The 24,297-nt window shown below is 39.5% G+C and overlaps 1 protein-coding gene across 2 annotated transcripts in view; it reads right to left on the bottom strand.

The window, feature by feature from the left end:
- Positions 1-742: 742 nt before the first annotated feature.
- PDZRN4 (PDZ domain containing ring finger 4) overlaps positions 743-24,297 on the bottom strand; it is a 339,731-nt gene continuing 316,176 nt past the window's right edge. For both annotated transcript variants that reach the window (XM_040642339.1, XM_040642340.1), the window contains 5 exons: positions 19,093-19,191; positions 16,695-16,757; positions 10,585-10,686; positions 5,938-6,054; positions 743-2,380 (listed from right to left, as the gene is read on the bottom strand). In XM_040642339.1, the coding sequence (XP_040498273.1) occupies positions 854-2,380; positions 5,938-6,054; positions 10,585-10,686; positions 16,695-16,757; positions 19,093-19,191 (1,908 nt within the window). In that variant the 3' untranslated portion in view covers positions 743-853. The remainder of the gene's footprint in view (positions 2,381-5,937; positions 6,055-10,584; positions 10,687-16,694; positions 16,758-19,092; positions 19,192-24,297) is intronic.

The raw sequence follows: 24,297 nt of genomic DNA, 5'->3' as shown, positions 1-24,297 counted from the left end.
TATTATCTAATTCAATCCTGGTAAGAATATGTGACACAATGATCTATGGGAAGTATTTCAAGACAATTTTATTGGAAAAAAGTGATAGAAAATGTACACATTATATAATTCACAATTAGGAGTCGTCTAAATAGTATACATAATATAACTAATTTGAAATCTGGTAACCATAGTGGACAATGAAAATAAAACACTCCTTGATAACTTTTCATAAGGATAATCAATAATTTATTTTTTATTGTCACAATTACAATTTTCTAGCTACATGACCAATGTCACTACATACCACAGGAAGATTGTCCACCTACACTTTACTGAGACAAAGACAACGGCCATTTATGTGTTAAATGTACAACAGGATGTTAAAAAGACGTGGTTTTTATGTGTAAGACAAGATGTGGCACGTGATTTATTAACAGGGTTGATTTAATACGTATTATGCCAGGAAGCAAGCATAGAAATGTTTTGGCATTGAGTTGTTCTTAAAGTAGAAAATAAGTAAACTAGAGAAATAAATCCAGATCTTAACTTACAATAGATACATTAAAATAGGAAATTAATTGGCTCCTCAGTATTTTTGTTCAAGTTTTTTTGTTTTCTTTCCTTTTGTTTGTTTTTAATATATATAAATGAGTAATATGAATATATCACAAGTTAAGGAAAGATCTTGGCCAAAAAGAAGGTACAAGTATATGAAAAACAAATGAGAAATTACCAGGTATTTTTGCTTACAAAAAATTTAAACTATAAAGAGTCACAAAATATATATAAAAACGCCACATTGAACGAGGCAATCATACTCTACCCAAACTGGTAGCACCCTCCTAAAATCAGTTGCGTCCCATTCATTCGGTCATACAGTGGTGACTGACAAAAAGGCATTATGAACTCGTGTGCCATCAGGAGACTTGGCCCCGTGGGTCATCAGTTCTTGGATTGTCATCCAGTTGTCCAAAATTTTCTTGTTTCTTTTTTTCATCATCTTTTTGTGACTCAGTTCAATGATGTTGATCTCCTTCTTGCCCTCACTGCCACTCTGGGGGCTCTCCTTAAGACACTCCAAGCGGCTCCGCATCATGAACTCCCGGCGCCGACGCTGCTCTTTGGCCCGGACCAGATGTTGCTTTCTCTCCTCTTTGCTCCAGTAGCGGCCCATTTTCATCTCGCTCATGGTGTCATCATCCGTCGTCATGCCACTACGCTCCTCCTTGATCTTTAAGGCACGTTCCCTCAGAATCCGGTCTCGCACTGGTCTCTTTGTTATGTACCGTGTCCCGTCGCTCCTGATTTTCACCTTCCATTCCATCTTGGGCTCTGAACACTTCTGAGACTCCTTGCACATGCTCACTAAACTCAGCTGACTCTGAGCATACTCGACTGCAGATTTCTGTTGAATTAACTGCATGTAGCTTTGATAATGCCGGGCATGCGCTGGGATGTTGGCATATCTGTATGAGGAGCTGTGGTAAGGAGACAGGTAAGGGATGTGTTCGCTGCTGGTTTTCTCCTGATCAGAAAGCTTGTTGCTTTCTGAAATCTTCTCCTTACCCTCCACGCTGCAGCCTTGTTCAATGGTTTTGGCTTTGGTAGAGGTCGACTCTTTACTGCTCTGTCCGGAAGATGACTGATTGGTGGCCATTGTGCTTCTCAGGTTTTTCTTATTGGTGAGGTTGATCATTCTTGGAAGCGAGCTGTCGGGGGAACGGTCCACAGTGAGCGGGGTGCTTCTGCAGCTTTCTGCTGTGTTGTAAGCACTAGAACTGTCCTTGTCCGACTTCTCTGGGTGTTCCATGATGTCATCTAGTTTTCCCCGTGGCATATCTATGCTGGTGTTATAATTCCGGAATCCTCCGTCGTGCAAAGCCCAGATGTCTCCATATTGGTCTGTCACCTTCTGGAGCCTGTGAGCCTGCATGATATTCTGGCACTCCAGTTCAATATTTCGTAGCTCTTCATTAAGCAACTGTAGCTCGTGCTCCACTCCCTCTTGTTCCCCTTGACGGCATTCTATTGTGCTGCTCGAGTAATACAGGTCATACTCTCCGTGGTTTCGAATCTTGCATTTGAGCTCCAAGAGCTGTCGGAATCTTTCACACTCCTCGTCTGGGTTGCCGGTGCAGTCAGAGTCGATGTATTCGCCAGACACGAAGCTCTCATTGCACTGAAGTTCAACGCTTCCTAGAGTGTCTTGGCTCTGCCCCAGCTCTCTCGTGCTCTTCAGAGAGGTGCTGTTGGGATCCTCAGCTGCGTTCTCCTGCTCTGAGCTCTCATCGTTCCGCAAGCTTTCATCCGTGCGCCCCACTCCACTGTCCTTCTCATGGTTGTTGGAGGATGACGTTGCCGTGTCTGTTGTGCCTTCTTCTTCTTCTTGTTTTTTTGGCTGAGAAAATAAAGTTGAGAGATCAAAGAAAATCGATTATTGAAAAACACTGGCTGTTGCAAAACTTGCTTGAAAAAAAAAAACGATGCTTCTTGGCCAAGGTGCGGTTTCTAGAAAGCTGTTCTCATTTTAGTGTCCTTAACCATTTTAGAAATAAAGACAATTCACTCAGGGCAGCTTTTTATGAATTGAAATAGAGAAAACCAAAGCTGTCTGGAGACCTGACTTGGGGATAAATAAAACAGGCCCCATTTAAATAAATGATTCTTACCTTAAGGTCCTCTCTTACTTGGGAAACGGACGTGAAGGCGTGTAAATGAGGTGACTTTATGAGTCTCTGAGGTGGCAGCACACAGAAGGGTGAATGAGACAGATGGTCTAACTGGTCTTCTGCAGTATGAGGCCTGGAGTTCTGAAGCCGCGTCACCTTATTATGAAGATTTTTTCCTGAACTTTAAGTTCAGAAGAAACTTTGCTGATCTAATAACACACTGGTAATGGTAAGCCAGACAGCACAGTATTTCAGGAATAGGTTAGTACTGGAGCCTTGGTCCTTCTCTCTATTGATGAGGAACTTTAATCCCAGATGGATTCAGCTTATTAGTGGCCCAGAGAGAAGTAGAAAAAGCCAGTGCCATCCCCCAGAGTCAGGATTTCTTCTATGTCTGGGATGCCACATTCCTGCATACGTGTGCCCTGCCCTCAGTGCGTCTCCAAATCACATTGCTCAAAAGCAACAGTCATCTTAGGACTGCTTTGGTTTACTTAAAAGTATTTTTCTACCCTCAACCGGTAATTTCCTTCAGAGGTGAATTTTATTCTACTCAGAGTGACCTTTCTCATGAAGATCGGAGCAGCACTGATTGCCAGATGTGGGCATAATATCAAAAAATATATTTATGACATATTTGTGAATACACACTTCATATGTAAACTTTATTCCTTGGTAATTTTTGGCTTTCATGCAGAACAATTAGCTGTTGCTGTCCTAAGAGGATGCATACGGAGTTCTTTCTCTGTGAAGAGGGTGAAGTTATTGTTTCCTCCATCACTTATCATATACTAGTCTACATGGCAGTTTCTACCTTGTATTTCCTTTATGTGTAAGCTTACTCACCATTTTATGTATATATCTTCCTCTAGCAGACGTAATTATACAATTAAATATAATTAAGCCTGTTAGTGTTAAAGAAGGACAGAATGCGTAAGAAAAGTTATTCTAAAACAGGCATGAAAGAGTCTCTCAAGAAAACTATTTTATTTTCTTCCACAGAAACAGAACAAAATGTAACATAAACTGAAGAGGACAGAACATAACCATGTATAATATTATTTAAGGATTCCCAGTCTTTTCCTAAAAATAGTTTTCCTCATTTGTTGAAAATATACTGAGATTTTAAATGTCATATTGATAAAAAAACAAACAAACCCAATGTTCTAAATAAGTAATGGTGACTAACAGTGGAGTGCTTGGTACATCTGTTCGTTCCTTGCTATAAGCTGATGAAAGGATCCAATGTGGTGACAGTCACGTGTGCCATAAATCCCCCAGAGGGTATTATTGATATTGGACACCTGAGTCGATATACCACGTTATTCACATTTATATTGTTTCATATCTTTAATGAGCTTAAAAATACAAGAAGGCTAGTTTTTTTTTTTTAATTTTATTTTTATGTGGAGTGCCAAGGATACAGACAAATTATGCTAAGGGAGATGTTCCACGATGTGTCAACAGCAGCCCTGACACCAAGGACAGTATGTAAAGTGAAACTTTAATGTGTATATGGATTTTACTTGTGAAGTACAGATATACATTTTGGGTTTTTTTAAATAGAATTTCCCTTTCTTTAGTCACCAGTTTGTGAGCGAGTGTGAAAATAAAAAAGTGTTTTCCATTCCCAAACCTAGAATTCCTACTTTCGAATGTAATGTCACTCTATCATTTATCATTTCCCTATGGAATTATTACCGTGACAGGCAATGCTTCTACCAAGACATTTCTAATGTAGTGTTATTGTTTATAAGGGCAAAGGACTTTTAGAGGTTTCTGTACTTCTTATCATTTTTCAGTCTCATGGTGAAGAAAAATTTCCACACAATGAGAATCTAACCTCAGGGACATCTAGTGTTACCTCGAAAGACCCAGCATTTGTATTCCGTCTGATGAGTAGGCGGCACTTGACACCGTATCACTTCACCTGGACAGGATTTCTCCCTTCTTTCTTTATTCTAACATCCTCCTGTCAATTCTCTATCAGGTCACATTTTGTATCTAAGAGAGAAAAAGCCTGGAGCGAGCACTTTCTAGCTTGTAACCAGCGGCTGCCACCAAAAAATATCTTTATTTGTGGCCAGCGTGGAAGTCATACATAAAATTGCAGTCCGTCCTGCCCGTACTGAAAGCCACCGCCACGGCTGCGGCGTCGCTCTCGAGCCTGAACTACCGCTGGCGACGTGGCCCACGAGCGTGAACGCTCAGCACGGAGGCGCGCGGCTCCGACACCGCCGGCCGCGGCCCAGCCGCTACTTCCTCTGCGGGCACGTGCCCTTCCACACGCGCTGTCTGCTCGGGGGGCGGGCGAGGCGTGGAGTCCGCCTGCAGCTTGGGGGTGACAGGCTGTTTGTGCTTCACGCCCCCAGCCTAACTGCCCCAGATTTTTTTTGAAACTACCTTTTAGAATGTGTTAAGAATTCATGTGGAGACCAAGGTGATAATTAAACAGATCAATAAACTGACAGCAGAAGTGTTCATAAAATTAAATCAGGCAGATGCATGACGTGAATTCATCCTAAAAAATCTCGGATATATTGATCTTGTTTTTATCCCACAGGAACAACAACAATCACAAAAGAATCCCAAGACTCAGTTTGCCACAAGCCCTGCTGTAATCTTTCACTAGCAGCGAATTAATTAAGAGCAGAAACTTGGCTCATTTTACTTTGTATGCTCAGGATCCAGTGTGGCACCTGGGACACACGGGGAGCTCAGCATTTTTGCTTGAATGGTTAGGTGACCCTAAGGCGAGATGATATCAACGATGTCAAGCAGAGTGACTCCTGTGCGGAGTATATAGGTAGGACCACGATACCAATACCATAAATAAGACTGATGGCTTACCTCATGTCATCATCATCTTACAGCCGCCTAAATATTCAAAAAGCCACAGTAATATTTTAAATTATAAAATTAATTTTGGGGAGAGGGGTTATCTCATGAGCTATAGTTTGTCTCCAGCTGGCATACAGAAAAGCAATGCATATTTTTGCTATTAAATTTCTGAATCGGGCCGAACAGTACCTGGGTCACCATTTGAATCTTACTGTACTCTGGCAACAATGGTCCCAAAGCTTTCCAAGCTAGAAGGATCTTCATAGAAAAAAATTGTACTTATTCCCTCTGCTTCATCTGAGATGTCCATCTGCTCTAAAAAAATCACCCTTACAGAGGGGTTTGATCAAACTCTTTGATTTTGTTTTTTACTCCATTTACGGTTACGTATAAAGAAAAAAACCCAGCAACCTTTCAAATGACGTAGCTCAAATCGTTGGCCTACCTGCTCCAGCTCCTTGGCCGTGCACGGCATCGCGTCGTTATGCTGTTCTTCCAGCACCTCCAGGTTTAACTCCTCTAAGAATTCGTCCCTTTCATCTTCCAGCCAGCCTTCATCCAGCTGCAAAAGAACACATTAGTCCATCACATTAGGTTAGTGGGGACTCATGCTAAAAGAGGGTAAACTTAAATGGCGATGCCTGACCAGTTCCTTTTATCATAATGATTCTCTTCAGAATATGAGCCTCTGATAAGTTCACCTCTCGGAAGGAAGAAAAGGTGATTAAAAAAAAAATTGGACTTGTATATGCCTTTTATCCTTTCCTGAAACAGAGCTACAGATTTTCTCTCAGAACCAAGTAGATCTCACAGCACAGAACATTACCGTCTCTCAAAATATAAGAAAAGCATATTGCGTAGTCCACAGCGGTCATGCGCATGGCCTCCAACAGTGCCCGTGCTAAAGAGCTACAACGGTGCTAATAGGGCCATGAGACCGTTGGGCTTTTGTCCTTACCAACAACCCCCAAGGAGACTACATACAAAGTGTTCCCCACCCTGGAACACACTGATGCTACCCTCATCCTGCTTTTTTTTTTATCTTTAGGCAGATGGCTTCCAAGTTAACAAGATGGCTGCTTGCCACAAATACAGACATTTATTTCATCTGGGGGGAAGAAAAGAAAAAATCTAAGTTATTCTTCTCAAAAAAAAAAAAAAAGGTGATGCTATGCCATGTTTATTTTGATTCATTTTTCAGGTAGTTCCAATTGCAAGATAAATATAAATATATCTCTCTGAACCGTTGCATCTAAGGGGAGTGGAGCTGCAGGGTTTTGTTTGTGGGCGCGGGATGCAAGTATTCTGCTGGGAGTCTTACACAAATTAAACTGAATAAATCCTTTTGGCTTCTCAATACAAAGTGAAGTGGGAAACCTTGCTAATATGATGAGTGTTGACAGTCAATACAGATAATTTGCCTCAAAGTGGATTTCTGGAGCTGGATTACATAAATTAGCTGTCTATGCTGATTAAATTAACTGAATTATTGTCCATGCTCTGTTTTACTCTGTGCTAAAAGAAATAGCAGCTTTCTAATGAGCCAAAATTGACAATACAGTTGACCCTTGAACAACAGGGGTTTGAACTGCATGGGTCCACTTACATGCAGATTTTTCTTTTTATAAATGCAGTACAGTACTCTAAATCTATCTTCTCTTCCTTGTGCTTTTCTTAATAACATTTTCTTTCCTCTAGCTTACTATATTGTCAGAATAGTGTATAAAACATGTGACATATAAAATACGTGTTAATTGAGTGTTTATGTTATTAGTAAGGCTTCCAATCAACAGTCAGCTATTAGTAGTTAAGTTCTGGGGAGTCAGAAGTTACACGTCAATTTTTGACTTGGTGGGGGCTTTGGCTCTCCTAATCGCTGCCTTGCTCGAGGGTCAGCTGTAGTTTGAGGTGTTTTCACCACTCAACAATGGCAAAATAAGTTCTTAAAGGTAGCTGAAACTGTAGAACTTGAAAAGAAAACAAATTCTGAGAGGAGCTTAAGTTGCACCAGCAAAGGCATTAACATATATGGATTATATTCCTTGATATGAAGGTAGCCGTAAGTTTCTTCATATTTGTTAAAGGGTACCTCGCACTTAAATTACTCAAATTTGACTGAGGCCCAAAGTGTAGACACATGTATTCATCCTCATTTGTCTTAATGTAGCCTGAATAACTTGACTGAGATCTACCTCACTGACTTTGATATGCAGATGAACTATGAAAATTAAGCTAAAAATTCAAATTCAATTTATAATTGTCTAAGTTTTACATTCTTTTCAAAAAGATTTTATTTATTTATTTGACACAGAGAGAGAGGGAGAGCAAGCATAAGCAGGGGGAGCTGCAGAGGGAGAGAGAGAAGCAGGCTCCCTACTGAGCAGGAAGCCTGATGGGAGGCTCGATCCCAGGATCCTGGGATCATGACCTGAGCCGAAGGCGGATGCTTAACCGACTGAACCACCCAGGCACCCCAGTTTTACGTTCTTTAGTCCCTTGTAAGTTTCATAAACCTGCAAACTTCAGACTCCAAAAGAAATTATGTAGAGCTAGAAATGTTTACTTTTTATAAGCATGCCAAGGAATTTTTCTTTAATCAGGTCAAACAAAATATTTGCTTGCACAGATGTAGTGAATGATGGAACAGAGTCTTCTGAAATTAAATGAAGGGGTGGGAAAGACAAGGAGAACAAACAGTAGAAATTAATGAATCCCTATAACTCTTTTCTTACTAGCGAATCGCACAGATCCTTGCGTTGCCATCCGGAGTCAGTGTACATCCTCTTTGACAAGTCTTTGGGCTGGAGGTATACACAGCACAGAGTAAGGAGAGCTTCTTGCCCTCTTCCTTTCCCTGTTGTATTTCCCTTTCCACCTAAACATGCATTCACGGCAGTCTGAGTTTCAGACTCGGCCACAGGCAGACCTTTCCCTGGGGCTGAGCTGCAGGAAAGGACTCTCTTTCTGAAACTGGGATCTGTCTGCGCACCAGTGGAACCCATGTGACATTTCAGAGAAAGGAACAACCTGCATTGTCTCAGGAGGAGTGTGTACAAGTTCTTAGGAGAGCCCTCTTTGCCCCATGTCCCAGGGGGAAGAGGACAGAATAGCAATATCTTTAATGGTCTGAGGAAGAAAATGGGCAGAAAATGAAAGAAAGTTGACAGGGAATGAAAGAAATGAGTTATTTAAAAATATTGCACGGATGTACAAGACTGCCCCCAGCAAATCTGTAGATCATTTCTAAGAATGTAGAGAGTATTTGAAATATTAAAAAAGAAAAAGGCTAGAAAAAGCACACAAGAAACTTCCACATTTTCACTGAGTACAACTGATGTGCAAAAAATGCAATAATAAGATACACTGAAATTGATAAAAAAAATACAGGTGCTATAAAGGCAAGGTTTTTTTGGATCTTTTTTTCTTGCCATTTTATGGCATGTACTGCTTAAATTACATTTTTAAAATATGGTGTTAAGATGCATTTTCTTTCTTTCTTTTTCTAGAAATCTGATTTCCTAAAGGCAATTAGCTTTCTTCCAGTGTCATGAAGCTTCTTTAGGATCAAGGGGCTGAAGCAGATCCTGGTTTTGACAGGACGGAGAGAATCCTGCAGTCAGATGGCCATCTTTTCTCAACTGTGGAAAGGAAGTTGTTTGGAAATTCATCCTCCAACACTGATTCTATTAGGTCAGGAGTGTAGTCAGATATTTGAAATGCCACCAGCTCTCCCAAGCATATGTATTCTATCAATGATTAACAGGATCTAGTCTTATGCCATTAATTTAATTCTTTCCACAGTTCATTACAGCCGTTCTGTGGCATAGTTTAAGGAAATGCTTTAATTCTAAATTAATGAGGTTCTCTAGCAGTTACATGGAAAGGGCAGGGAAACCACATTATAACATCGAAATATCTTTTCTATAACAGGGACGACCCCTGAGTTCTCTTCAGTTTACCATGAATTGCACTAACATGTGTTTAGCCCCTTTCTTCTTTCTGTTCAAGGAAATGGATCAGTGAGACTAACTGGTTTGCAGAATTTCCAGACGATTAGTGAACTTTCATATGTATTCTGTATTTTTAAATTCCCTCCCAAGCAGGCAGTCCGGCCAGGCGTGTAGGCTCCCTTCCCCGCTCCTGAGACCTCAGGTGTGTAACTTTACTCTGCCTCGGGCTATAGCAGGCTTTACGGGAACCATTTAGAATGGTCAAGGGCGTAAAGAGAATATATGCGGAAAGGGTGATCTTTTATAACCACTATATTCAAGTCAGGATTTGGTCTGACACTGAAATACACTTACTCAATGTAATTTATAGATAGTATGCAGTTACTGAGTTTGAAAAATATCAGATCGATAACCTGGGAGCCAAATGGTGATTTAAGCAACTTCACTCAAGCTACCGACAGGTGGATAGAATGGCGGCAACGTGCTGTCCTTTCTGCATTGTGGCGGGGTATAAAAAGAATATAAAAAGAAGGACCAACAGCACTTTTCTTCCACCATTACCTTTCCTTTCCTTTCATGACATCTCCCTCTGTTAAAGATATAAAAAACAATTCCTCCAGAAGCTCTCCGCTTGCTGTTGGCCGGACAGATGTTTTTGTCACTCTATCTACACTGGGGAAAAATTCCTTTACTACCCATGGAACTACACCATGCTACACCGGCCACTTTATTTGATAAAGTTCTTCTACAAAGATTTAAGTTGACAGCTGGATATGCTAATGTGTCTCTCACTAGAGATTCTTTCAAGATACCTTAAAATGCCAAGTAAGTATTTTTAGATAGAAAGCTAAAGCAAGGATCCAGACAGAATTAAGAATCATGTAAAGTCAACCATTTTTCATTTATGAATTCATTCAAATAACTGGCAAGTGGAAGGAGAGAATAACGGCTCCATCTTGTGTGTTTTTTTCCTTCTTTTTTTAAAAAAAGATAAGGTTGATAAGGTTGGTCAGTTAGGAGAGACGACTCTTACTTCTGTTTTGCACCCTTGGCTTTAGCAGTCTCTGTGGTACTGATTTGATACAGAATAGCAAATAATGGATGTCAAGTTCGGCCTCCAGATCTCTGATCTCTGCTCTGACCTGAATCTCCGGCCTTGCAACGAGCAGCACGATCCTCTTGCACTCATCGCTAGACAGCAACGCCACTGCTTCTTCTCGATTCTGGACATCTTCCCCATTTATCTAGAAAACAAATGAAAGTGGCACATTAGTTTCCATTTCCACAATGCTGCACACAGTAAATGGCAAATATCAGCTCATTTATGGTGAATGTATGGACAATGAAGCTCACACAATGGGCTCATCTTCAGCCCCTCGGTGGTAAGTGCCTTCACTCAATTACGTGCTTACTGTAAGAGCCATATCGATCCCTGAAGGATGGCGGACATCAGAGGAAGCAGTTATGTTCATAAATGTCCAACCTGCGCCCTGGCAACATACATCTAGCAACACAATTAACCAGCCCCTGACAGGTGACGTTCATCTTTCTCTGCTCAGAGTAATGGAAGTGTCACTCTGAGATAATAGTGCTGGGGGAAGCAGGACTGGCAATCCCACATCTGAAATCCGTCATCCTGCATGCCTGCCACGAGCCAATTAGAGAGCTACAGCATTATCTCTCACCAGGCAGGGCTCCCAGGCCACTGCTGATTGCATTCTCATTTAATCATCTCCTATTTGTGTGGGTCTGACTCAGTTGCCCCAATCACTCTCAGGATATCTTTCAGTGCTTCACTAATCAAAAGAAGGACAGTTCATCAGTAACATGCTTACCAATACTACAGTTCTTTCTAAGATTTGTCCACTTCCTCAAACAACAAAACTAATGAAATATCTTAAGTCTCATCTCTTAAGTGTACTTAATTTAAAAAAAAATTAACACAGAGGAAAAATGGCTTTTTGCAAGAAACTAAGCTTGAGTAAACTTTTGATTAAAAAGACTCTGGTGGAATTCAAAATATATCTTTTTTCCTTTTCCTAAATTCTACAGAGAGAGCAAATAAGGTTTCTGAAGTTTTATTTTAAGCTACATTTTCATGTTCAAATGTATTTAGCTCTGAGTTAACTGAACTTCTTTCTTTGGATATTTCATATTTATTTCATTTTATTGATTGCTCAAATCCATGGAGACAATGAGGTTTTTGATCATAGTACAGAATCAAAATATGCAGAAAGAAATTTCAATTGAAGAGGTCAAGTAATTATATCTAAAATAAGTACTAATTATTTCAAAAAATTAAATAGAAAATGTGGCTGTACTGACCAATTTTTCAATAATTAACATCTTTCACCAAGGATTTCTGCTGACAAGCATGAAATGGACTACTGAGATTTTCTTCTTGCGGCTCTTTGGGATTCTGGCTGATACACGAGGACAGGTATGATTATTGAAACAAGCCCAGGAATCTCAACTCTGGACCACAATAAATGATCTTAGACTCTTACCACATACATGGAACACAAAGAAAGCAGACAATACATAATAGTCAAAGGGGGGAATTGTACAATCATATGTAGTATTTTCTTACTCTGATCAAATGAATTATCACCTTTGCTTTTCCCTTGTATATGTAGACAGGAAATCCAGCTTTGACAAGTTTCAAGCGCATTTCCTTTTTTGGCAACTCACAATAAAATTCATCAAATTAGAAAACAAAAGCTATGATACCAAAATGGGAACTAACGACTGGAAAGGGTATTTCGTGGTTTTTCATAAATATACATCTGAAAAACTATTTCTGTACTGAATCCAAGGCTTTTCCTCAAATAAGGATAAAATGGCAGTGGTGGATTCCACTACGCCTCCCCCATCCCCAGGGAAGTGTGCTTTGAAAACAATGAACTTGAAAATGTTTACTTTCTGTGAGCTTTGGGGGCTTACGTCCACTTCATAGTAATTCTTAATAACATATCTGCACTGCGTCTACTTGTCTTTCCATGATGGACCTAATCGTCCACCCTCCGTCTACTATCAGGCATGCTGGGTCCTGGGAACAATGAGTCAGGTGCTCTCAGACAGCCTCTCTTCATCTTTTCTGTGTGAAATCTAATGCTCACAGCTTTTTTCTCTCAAGTAGACAGATCTAAATTCTTCATCTAAATTTCACTTACCATTAACCTAAATACTCTTCATTCATGTTTATTTAATGTTACTGTTATGTTTCCTATATTAAAGTACAGAAAATAGTGCCTTTCTCAGAGTGTTCTTGTAAGGGTTAAATGAGTTAATATATGTCTAGGGTTCAAACAAGTGCCCAGTATCCAGGAAGTGCTCTGGGTTGGCCCATGGTACCACTGATATTTTTGTTATTGCTAGTATTACTACTACTACTACTACTATCATTATTTATATTTATATTTTAATCCTCAGTAAAGATTCTTTTCTTCTAAATAAACCAAATATAGTAAAATTCATACATAACAATTAAATCCATAGTAGCAACTATGATTCTACGTTAAAAGACATCTATCTCTCTCATAGGTATTTTTAAGTCTTAGAGAACCATCAGGAAACAGTATGGTGTGTTTGATTTGCAGTCGCATTAGAGTTGGTATTCGTCTCTCTCCTCTGTGAACTCCGTGTCACCACAGCTACAGTCTCCAGGCCCAGGATTATGTCCTTGTCCTGGAAGGACTGATCCCATGTTGTAGAAATGCATTTCCACTCAGAATCCTATGTAGAAGGAAATGAATTCACCACAGAAATCTGGTGTTAAAATGTGATTTATTGTTTCTTTTTCAAAATAAAGGCCACTTTAGCCAACTGGCTGGTAGATCCTATTGAACTCAGGACACTACTTTGATACCCAAAGTGATACTGGGGCAAGAAATGCAGCCCTGGGTTTCAGCAAAGAATGAAAAGGTTTGAGGAATGGATCAGATAGAGCTTTCAACCTTCGTTTGCTCTTGTTCCTGAAGGATGGCTTGTAGCTACAGCATTGCTCATGGGAAAGCGGTTTGCTGTGCGTGAAAACACCAGGCAGACATGAAGGTGAAGGACCCGGAATCACGGGGAGGAGATAAATGAGTGGGTGCGTTACTACAGTTTAATGGAAGACTTTTGTTTTAAGAACAGAGAGGGAAAGAGAACCAGGAGAAAGGCAACGTGTAACTTTTGTCATAAATGAGGGAAAACTGCACTAGAGAATATGTCTTGTCTCAATTTCTGTGCATGGCCTTATGTAAATATTGATTTCAAAGCAGATATTGCTCTGGCTTAGGAGAGATTTGTGGCATTACAAAGATAAATCAGCCAAAATCTCACTTTAGGCCCAATCTCCTGTGTGTGCGTAGGAGTGTGTATGTAAGTGTGTGTGTGTGCACATGCGTGCAGAACCCTAAAAGCCTAGAAATGGTTTAATATAGCTTTTTTGCATGAACACACCAATTTTTAGGTTCTCTATATTACTGTGCTAGGGGTGGGTGGGCAACTAAAATTCTTGTCATCTGACCATCTATGGAATTTATTTGAAAACCCAAGAACCTAAGGCAAAAGAGGCAGGATATATTTAAGTGTGCTTATATTTTAGTGTGGAAGGAAGGTGAATAATATACAGAGATAGAGAGGTGGGCAGAACAGAAAAGGGAGAAAAACAGTTATCCAAAGTAAAGAAAAGTATAGGACCAAATGTTGGGGACAAGTTTATGTGTAGGGCAGAGAGAGAGAGAAACTTAGTAGGAGTCTTATTATCCCACTGCTTGAGTTTTGTCAGGGTTTTTTCAGGGAGGGAGTAATCCTTAGGAACATGTCTGACTTTTTCAGCCAATACGAGATGAGGCTGTTGACATGGAATATTGTATGCTTACTATCCCAAGAAGGAAGTGAGAATAGAGCCCTCGGCTCATGAATGTGGTCTTTAATTCTTCTTCTGTGGGGCTCAGGAAAGCCTGACTTCACTCAGCATTGCAATTTTGTGAGAGGACTTCCCCATGTGAATTCCTGAGGCCACATCCGATACCACGAGCTTGTGGCAATAGCACAGCCTATAGAGCTGTCAAGCGCTTGCGGAGAAAAAAACACAACAGTTAGAACGTGTCCTCATGAAATTGGGTCATGGTTTTTCTTCCGTACAATCTCCAGCTTGGGCCAATCTCATGTGAGTACCTGCGCGTGGGAGGTCCCCGGGTGAAGTCATCTCACACACCTGCAATGTACTACCTTCAGAAAAGTTTAGCTACACAATGAGGACAGGACCATAGAAGTACACTCATTAGGTCATCATGAACAGGAAATTAAAACCACAATGGCTCTAAGGAGATTCATTTAAATAAAAGCCAGCCAGGAAACTCCAAGGATAAGAAGTAAATCCTCTCTTTCTCCCCCTCTCATCTCCCTGAGACAGCAGTCATTAATTGTTCATTATAGGGTATCCCATAATATCCTCATCAGCCATATGGGAGCTATTCGTCTATGGGTACAATTTTGTCACAGTTTTATTTAATACAGTTTCACCATCACCCTAAGACTCTTTGTTTCCTGTGTGTGCAAACAGACTTGAATTCTAGGCTTTTTAATGTGACATGTATTTGTTCATTAAGTGTGACATATTTGTCACTGAATATAAAGTAATCAGGCAGACAGGGCATTTTGTCAATCCTGCTGTTGCTTCTTCAATGAACCGACTCCATTAAGGAATGTCTTATTATCTAGCAAATATTTTATCTGAACGCTTTATCTGCCTCTAATATAGCCAAGAATAAGGAAGTATCAAAACATATAGTATGTATATATGAAAATACATATATACAGTCCATTCTGCTTAACTACAGGTTGCCACTTAAGGAGCTACAGAAATGGAAGTTATACATTCTTGAAGTTTTCTAAAAATTAGTAGGGCCACACATGACCACTTTTATTCTTTCCTAATTGGAGTCTTAGGAGAGGGTCCTTGATGAAAGAGGAGTTCGCGGCATCTAGCTAGAGAAGAGAAAGGGTGTGAAGAAGTGTTGAATCAGTGAGGGGAGCCCCGAAGAAGGGGAAGAAGAGAGAAGGCCGGGCAGCATAGCGGTGTGGTATGGACCAGGCAGCATGGGCACACCGTGATCGTGACAGCGCCACACCGCGCTGTCATCATCTGCGTGTGCAGCTGTTTTCCTAACCGCACAGGGGGTGCCCCAAACACTGGGGGGGGCATCTTGTCTATTTTTGAAGCCCTGGTTCTAGGCAGAGCGTTGAATCCATTCGTGTTGAATGCAAAGCAACCTTGGGCAGGCATTCGCATCCAGTAAGGAGAAGTGGGCACTGCAGGTCTGTCGCAAAGACTGAAAGTCATGCAGAATGTTCTAACAGTTGCTAACTTCCTCACTTGGTCTTCTGAGTCATCCTCCCTGCTTCGTAGCTGTGATCTGCAGTAGACTCAGCCCTGAAGGGCCTCGGCTCCTATTTTGGGTTAATGTGGGCACACGAGCTGGGGAGCTGTGTCTTTCTTAGCACTCTGTACGGGAAAGGACTCAGGGGAGACAGAGAGGGTCGAGGTGGGTACAGGAGAGAAACGCTGGCATTCAAGGGTACTCCTAACGTGGCCTGGAATTCCTTCCAGCTCCACATCCCCCTTATGTTCTGCTTATCATCTTGCTCATTAAGCTGAAAGGTAGCCAGTCTTTATGTTTTCACATTTCCATGTGGAAAAGAGCATTTTTCCCCCCCCTGTCCCTAGCCACTCAATTGTAAATAAATAACATTTCTTCAGACATCTAGACTTTCAGGTAGTAATGGAACATAGGAATCCATGTTTACCTAATTTATTCTGGAAAAGGCAGCAGTAACTGGTGCTGTTGCTGCTAGTAATACTAGAAGTTAATGTTTGTTACTTACCATGCAGTGTGCTAACATCAAACGTATAATCACATTTAACCTTTGCAATGGTACGTTTTATTATTACCGTTTTTCAAGATGAGGAAACAGGCCTACGAAGAGAGGTAAAGTAAGGTGCCCGAGTAAGTGGTGGAGCTAGAAGTTGAAGCTGAGTTACCGAAGTCCAGAGATTATGCCTTAATCACTAATTATTAGCCAATAATTCTTAATGAATAGTACCATCCTTACTTAAATTTTTTTTTAAATGATAGCCATTTGTTTTATGGATGTTATTATCTAGAAAAGACAAATTCTTTTCTCTAACGTTTTATTAAAAAACTCAATAAAACTATTGAACAAATGGTAGGAAACTAAAGGAAATGACCATGCCACATACTTGCAAAATACGATCCCCTTCTCGAATTCGGCCATCTTTGGCAGCAATGCTGTTTGGATCTACCTGTGATGGAGAAAACACACGTCTTCAACCGGATGTGAGACATTCCCCCAGGAACTTAAAAATATGGTTTAAAAAATATTTTTAGTAACCTGGTTCAAAATTCTCTACTGATTTATAGAATGCATGCCAAAGGTTTCTGTCAAAAATCACTGATTCTAAACGTATAAGTGGACTATTTTAGAATTAATAATAATAATAAAATGAAAGAAAACTAGAGCAGAACTTAATTTGAAGACTATTTTCTCTCTTTTACTCCCTTTTTCCCTTTCTTTTTTTTCTCTCTTCTTCTTCTTCCTTTTTTTTTTTTAAAAACCTCTGTTCACTCATTTCTGTATCCAAACTGTCAGACACAGTCCTCAGCTGACACAATCTTCAGCAGATGTTAATTCTAGGATTCTCTGGACCCAGGAAATTTGCTTTCTAGTAGGGTGATCTTAAATCCTGGTTTAGCTATTTTAGAGAAGCTAAGAGCTATACTGTAAGTCCATACTTACTAAAGAAATCTCTGTCTCATGAGCACATTAACTTATAAAGAGATTGATAATCGATGTTGCTAGAAAATGAAAAAAAATCCTATCCACGTAGATTATTACCAGGCTCTACATTATGGGGTGATGTGTATTAACTATAACTTATTTTAGAATAAATAGATATTTAAAGCTTAAGAGTTTACCAACATTTTAATGGGCCAAGCTTGAATGGTGACTTGCAGTTCACTGGGGGAATTCTGTCTATCACATTTTGAATGATGGCTCTAAGCCATTTATTTGAGCTTACTCCATCAAAGCTTTAATTTAAGCAAAGTATTTCAAGTGTAGCATGAGGCTGATGCATCCTCTCCAGATGTTAGGGATTACTTTCTTGTCAGGTGGTGCCGCCTAATAAGTGAATTTGAAATGATCAATCAAGAACAAAGACACTATAATTACATGTAAGAAGCGTAAGGAAAATATTCCTTCCAGGTACATATGTTCCATTCCTGTGGCTTCTTTACTGTCCCTGGAAAGTTAGGCTCCAAAGCTGGCATATTTAAGTGGTAAACAGAGACTTACTAGAGGGAAGGAGGTATGATTAATCAATTGTATCCTACTGAGAAGCTGTTCTCAATCTAAAACTTTGCCTACAAAACTGTAATCAACCTAATGCCAAACTTTGACATTTGTACCTCTGTGCCTCTGACAAAAGACAGTTCTGTGGCTATTTCCTCACCATAATTGGAGGGATTATCATAGCTGTCCGTTTAAAAGAGGTATATAAGTCAGACATTCTCTGGAGATTTTTCCATTGCAATATCCAGTCAGTAAATTCTTGGGTAAAGTGATAAAGAGTAACATTTACATTTATAGAGCTGGGTAATTTTCTAAGTGCATTAATTACATTATTTTTTCCATATTCTAAACACCTCTATAAAACCAATGAGATAAGCATTGTTGTATCAAGTGTCTAGTCGAGGAGCTGAAGCTCAGTGAGTCAGGTAATGATGTTAAGATCATGGCCAAGAACGCTTGGAACAGCATGGACATTAATTAGTATCTAGTTTGTCTAACTTCTTTTTCACACATATACACATACACATACATGGTTTCACATACACATATGTGTGTGTATACATAATATGAGAAGGAGTCAGGCAATACACATACACCTATGTACATATGTGTTTGCGTGCGTGTGTGTGTGTATAGATAATTTTCAGTATTAGGTATATACAATTAAAACAAATTGTACCTTACTACTTCTCACAAAATGATTTTTTGGTGAGTCTTAAAAAATCACCTACAATAATAAATTTTACTTCACATTTTTTTTCAGAGTAATTAACGCTGAGAGTGTTTCACATTTAAGTACCTCACTTTCTGACAGTGATTCCAGGGTTGAATAACACAAATTCGTAGATACATTCCTTGGATATTCAGATGTATCAGTCTTGCCAGCAGAGTAAAATATGTAATATTTGTGATATTAGAGGTAAAACAATTAGTCAATGCTCTTGTTAACAGCACTGATAAAAGGAATGGAAGGACGAATGTTTGCTCATCAGAAACTCTGCTTGACTTTCTGCATACGTAGGGGAATTTATTCAAATTTAGACAATGTTCCCATTTTTGCAGTTTTCCTTACTGGGGATTCTGTGGTGAAAGCATCCCCATTAAACAAGCTGATAATAATTACATTACTTGGGCAACATAATTTACTTCCCTAATTGAAAGTGACAAGTATTGGAACATGGCCAATTCTTCACAATCAAGCCTCCCAAGGATATTCTCATCGTGAGTCATTTGACTCATTCCTCGCAGTCTCCCTCCCCCTACCTCCCCTCCTCGGCATTTCTTACCTCACTGACATAAATGCCCGTGTCTTCTTCATCATCCGTTCGGTAACAGACTGTCAGGCCCAGCTTCTCTTGACTGCTAACACGACACAGCTCGACCTCCTGAGAGAAAAACACACACAGAACGACATTTATCTCAGAAAGAAACCCCACAGCAGAACGGAGAACTCACTGATATTCTCTGGGTCACCCTGGGAGGTTTTCATAATTACTGCCCAACATTTGAAATTAACTTACGTTACCAAAATCTTCCAAATGTATCTTTAATGTGTATTTCTGTATAGTCAAGCCAATGTTTCAAATTTTCATGGTACAGGTGGAAAAGTACAATTCTTTTGTATCAAATCATAAACTTAAAGCTTAAAAATTACACAATAAAGTATAAAATATGCATAAATCAGTAAGATATTTGAGACTGTCAAAGTAGGCAGAAAAATATTCATAAAAATACTGGGAGTTACTGTGATTTTATTTGTATTTTCGTAAAACAAAACAAAGTTCAAATTAAAAAAGACTACACTGGGCTCTGTATCAATTCTTCTTTTGAGTTCTACACAATATGATAATCAGCAAGTGGTTTGTGTAGCTCAGGTCGAGGCTTTCTATTATTTTGTAGAAGCTCTCACCCTTGGAATGAAATGGGTTCATCCAGGCTGAAGGGAGAGACATCAACAGGCATATGGGCAGAGGCAATGATTCAAAATGTAGCAGTAAATGAACATGGAAACACATTTACTGAAACACATGGCTAAGGGGCTTGAAATGGCAGTCCTTAGGTAATGTATATGGAATCTATTTTCTGATTTATGTTCAGTAAAATAATAATAAATTTCAGTGTATTTCATTTTTATATAATGAAATAGACTTGTACTATTCTCAGAAACAAATGACTTTGGGATAAATTGCATAATTCCAAGCACTAAAAGACAAATTGATGTTCTCATCATGGAGAACTTGTTCCTATTGGATGAAGAATATTAAGCCCTTTGGTAAATAATCAGATGAGATAAAACAAAGTAAATTTAAATGGGAAGAGAAGTCTGGATTAAGTTTCTGGAACTCGGGCTCTGTGGGAGTTGCAAATTTGCCTGTCTTGCGTAATGCTTTTTCTCCAGGTCCTAGAACAGGGATAAGCATAGTATGGGCACTCAGTAAATCCGGGCTGAAGGGTGGCCGCTTTTATTTCAAATCTTTCCTGGTGTTTGTAACTTTCGGTAAAACAATAATTAAGCAGTCTTTCCTCTTTAATGGGAGATAGGTTTCGTGTGCGTGTATGTGTGTGTACGCATGTGTGTACGTGAATGAAAAGAAGATTAGGAAGTTTGATTATAATAAGCATTCATTTAAATGTGTATTATCTGAAATAGTTACCAGGACTAAATAAAGAAAAACTCACTTAACTTCAAATAAGAGAATATTTTCCAGTACACTGTGTTACATTTGAGGAAGGATCCTCCCTTTCAATTTTGTATCTCAGGGCAGGCCTTGTAAGTAGAAAATAACCATTTATTTTCAATCATGCTATCAACCATGGGTAAATCCTTAGTACGGGTGGACTATCATAAGCTCTAGTGACCAATAATTTTATAGCTGATAACAAATAAAACAAAATTTAGCTCCTCTCTCCTGAGGTATGTACTGTAAGTTGGTGAACTCCCTGAAACTACAAAGAACGACTTTGTAACTGGTTGGCAACGATACTCTAAATTCCACTACCGTGGTTAAAAAGGGCATGGTGTATGCTAAACAGTAAAGAAAAAAAGGTGGAAAGTCCTTTTATCTTGAGGAAGAATAGGAAACAGTGGTGTGATTTGGCACCGGAAGTAAAAAGTATATACCCGGCGAGGGTATTTTCAAAACTGGCAATCATTAATGCCTCCAGAGGGAAAAAGTACTTGACGGAAACCGTAACATTAGGAAGAAATTACAGCAACCAAAGAGCTTCAATTACAGCAATGCAGTATACGGTTAAGGAGTAAAGAAGCTTATGATTCCTAGGAGGCCTACAAGGAAACCTAAACACTCCATAAAGAACTGAGATTGGGACCTTTAAATTTAAGCAAACGAGGAGCTGTAGTCAAAGCTGTGCAGTGTCCTTCTGATAGGAGGGGAGAAAGTCCCTGTGTTGTGGGAAGACACTTCCAGAGGGAGACTTGTTTTGCAAGTGTTTTCTCAACATTCTCAAGGCTGCAGCCTGGCTTTGGTGTTTGTTTAGGAGATGTGCACTGAAATATTCTGCAATAAAATGGAACCAATCTATGAAGACACAAAGGGCAGAATCCACCCATAAGTCTTCAATGGCACAAATCAAAGCATCAACTCGAGAATCACAATGGAAAAGAAGACTAAGATCCTGAGGTCAACATAATTTTTCAATATTGTCATCCTCTCAGACCTAAGCAAAACTGTGGTATAGGTCTCAAAGTTACCTATAACATCTTTGTTTTTAATATCCCACATGTGAACACTGAACTCATATTCCCTTCTAACTGCCTGGAGTTGCTAGAGAACTGCCTGTCTAGGCAGCCAGTGGAATTCAGGTTTGCCATCTTATCTATCTATTCCCTAGCAAAGTGGGGCAATTAATGTTACCTTCTATTTTCTCACAAGTAGCTCTTAGTATATAAAGAAAAGTGATAAATATTTCTTAAAGGGATCACCATTCATAATTATTTTTATTAAGTTTATAATTTTACTTCCAGTATAATTAACATACAGTATTCTATTAGTTTCTGGTGTACAATACAGTGATTCAACACTTCTATACAGTACTCCGTGCTAACAGTGGTAAGTGTCCTCTTAATCCCCATCACCCATTACACCCATCCCTCCCCCTCACCTCCCTTTGGGTAACCATCTGTTCATTCTCTTTCGTTAAGAGTCTGTTTCTTGGATTAATAATTATTTTAAATATTGCCCACTTAGGGTTTTGTTCATATTAATGAAGACTGAAAATACAAAGCCTTAATTCGAAGGACTGAACTTGAGGTGGCAGGATTCCAGGCTCTGAGGGAGACTCAAGTGAGATTTCCTGGATCCCACAAACCACCCAACACCAGTCCCAAGTGTGGACTTGCCATTCTTTCTTTGAGAATGTTTCAGACACTGCGTATTTCACATTAGTACACAGAAGCATACATTTTAGAATCAAAGTTCCTTTAATTCTATGATAAAATAACTTCTAAGCATCTACCTGTAGAGCATTTTGTTTGTATGAGGCAAAGGTGCTTTGTAAAGCCTGATTATCTGAAAGACAGTCTCTAGTACAGGTTTAATTTAGTATTCCTCTCGCAAAGCACACAAGCCTCTGACTTCTGAAGAAACAACCTCCTGGTAATACAGAATGTTTTCCCTAACAACTTTCATACCTTTCCCTCTGTCGCTAGGAAGCTGTTTGATGAAAAACATAAAAGTGAAATGCTACCTCTGTACATTTTCTCCACAGAGACAATTCACAGGTGTATGCGAATCAAAGCCGAGCTTGCATGATGGCGCTGCTAACCATCCTTAAGTCATTTGTGACTGGAGTGGAAAATCGCTTCATACACCTGGTGAAACGACATTCATTTGGCTTAAATGTGCTTTAAGATGCTATGTTCTGGAAACATGTATAAAGTCCCCTTAAAAATGAAATCATAGTGCCTAATTCTGTGCGAAACCGATTGCATGGAGATTGAGGGTGGAGGAGGTTAGTTAGTAAAGCTTGCCGTGAAACATCGTCCGGGCATAGGAAGAGTGGGATCCATACGTAAATCAGTTGCCCTACAGTGCTGCGAAATTTTTATATAGGAGAAATAGGGAACTTAAAAAGAAAAAAAAATCCTTTTGGTTTCTAGATAGGACTCTGTCGCTGAAGAAGAACTGAGGCTTGAAAGCGTCGACAATGGCTTTTAAGGCAAATTGTTCCCAAACTCTTAGAGAGCTTGGAGGCCCACGAAGAGAAAATTCAGAGGCAGTCAGTACCGTGCAAGTCTCAAGACAACCCAGGGCCAGACAGGATGGTCACTGATGTCAACTGTCAACTGACAATCATGGGAGATGGGGGCCCTTGTGTCCATATCGTCCTTTCCTTTTATTTGTGTTCCTGGTTTGTATTTATCAGACGACAGACGCGCTACTCTATAGGCTTAGTATTAATCTTATATCATTGTCTTACATTTTGTAATGTTGATTAGTAACTAGTGGAATGCCATGCTGAGTTGTTCTAACAAAACATTAAAAAAAAAAAGAATTAGTGGGAAGTATAAAAACTTTAACTCCCACAGCTAAGGGAAGCTGGATAGTCTACTGTGAAAATATTGCTTCATTATCATTAACTCCTCAATAGTGAAAACCAGGTATAATAGTAAGAAATAAATAACAAAATCCTGGAAATCCCACATTGCTAGGACAACATCGGGCTCACATACTCCACCTCTAAACATCCTTAAGAAACTGCTGCCCCTCGTAGCTAAATCATGTTTCTGTAGAGACGGCAGGGTAAAAGTGAGAGCAAATGGTAATGTCTTTCCACCAACAACCTTAACTTCAGGTCCTTAGTCAACTACTTTTTCTTTCTCAATGATATTGTTATGAAATGCAGGCAGCTTTTAACAGCCCAATTTTCTCCTCTTAGGAACTCTCTGGATTCTTTGGGAAATAAAGAATTCACATTTTTCTAGGCCCAGGTTGTCTGCTTCTCACTGTGGGCTTTGAATCACCTTAGGAAGCCATAAATTACTCATTTTGAATGGATTTTATACCTTAACAAAGAAATATTAATTTTGTGTGTATTGTTAATCGGGGTAGGGTAGATTCATGACGCCAGTAATCGGTAGTCAATGTCATCAGTTCAGACCAGGAATAGAAATGGGAGACTCAAATTCAAGGGAGATGAGAAGTGATACCCCAACTACATACTGTTGCTTCTACCATGTCAACTAGAGAATCATGCCAACTGCATGGAAAGCTGTTCTTTGATGGGCTCTCACCCAGTCCTGTTCTGTCTAAAACAAAGACCAATCGCATGTGGAACTAGGGGAAAACTTCTGTTTATACCAGTTATTTTTTTTTGTATCTTTTGAGAAAACTGCAGTTTCTTTTAGGTATTAGGATCATGTGGTTTACCTTTGTAAAAATCCTGAAATCCAGGATTATTCACAGGTAACTCTTGAGTTTTGAACAGACATGAACTTGATCATTTATTAGCTTACTAATGGCATTGCTAAA

Source organism: Ursus maritimus, unplaced genomic scaffold (assembly GCF_017311325.1).
Source record: "Ursus maritimus isolate PB19 unplaced genomic scaffold, ASM1731132v1 scaffold_26, whole genome shotgun sequence".
NCBI classification, from domain to species: domain Eukaryota; kingdom Metazoa; phylum Chordata; class Mammalia; order Carnivora; family Ursidae; genus Ursus; species Ursus maritimus.
This window is presented reverse-complemented; position numbering and strand designations above follow the sequence as displayed.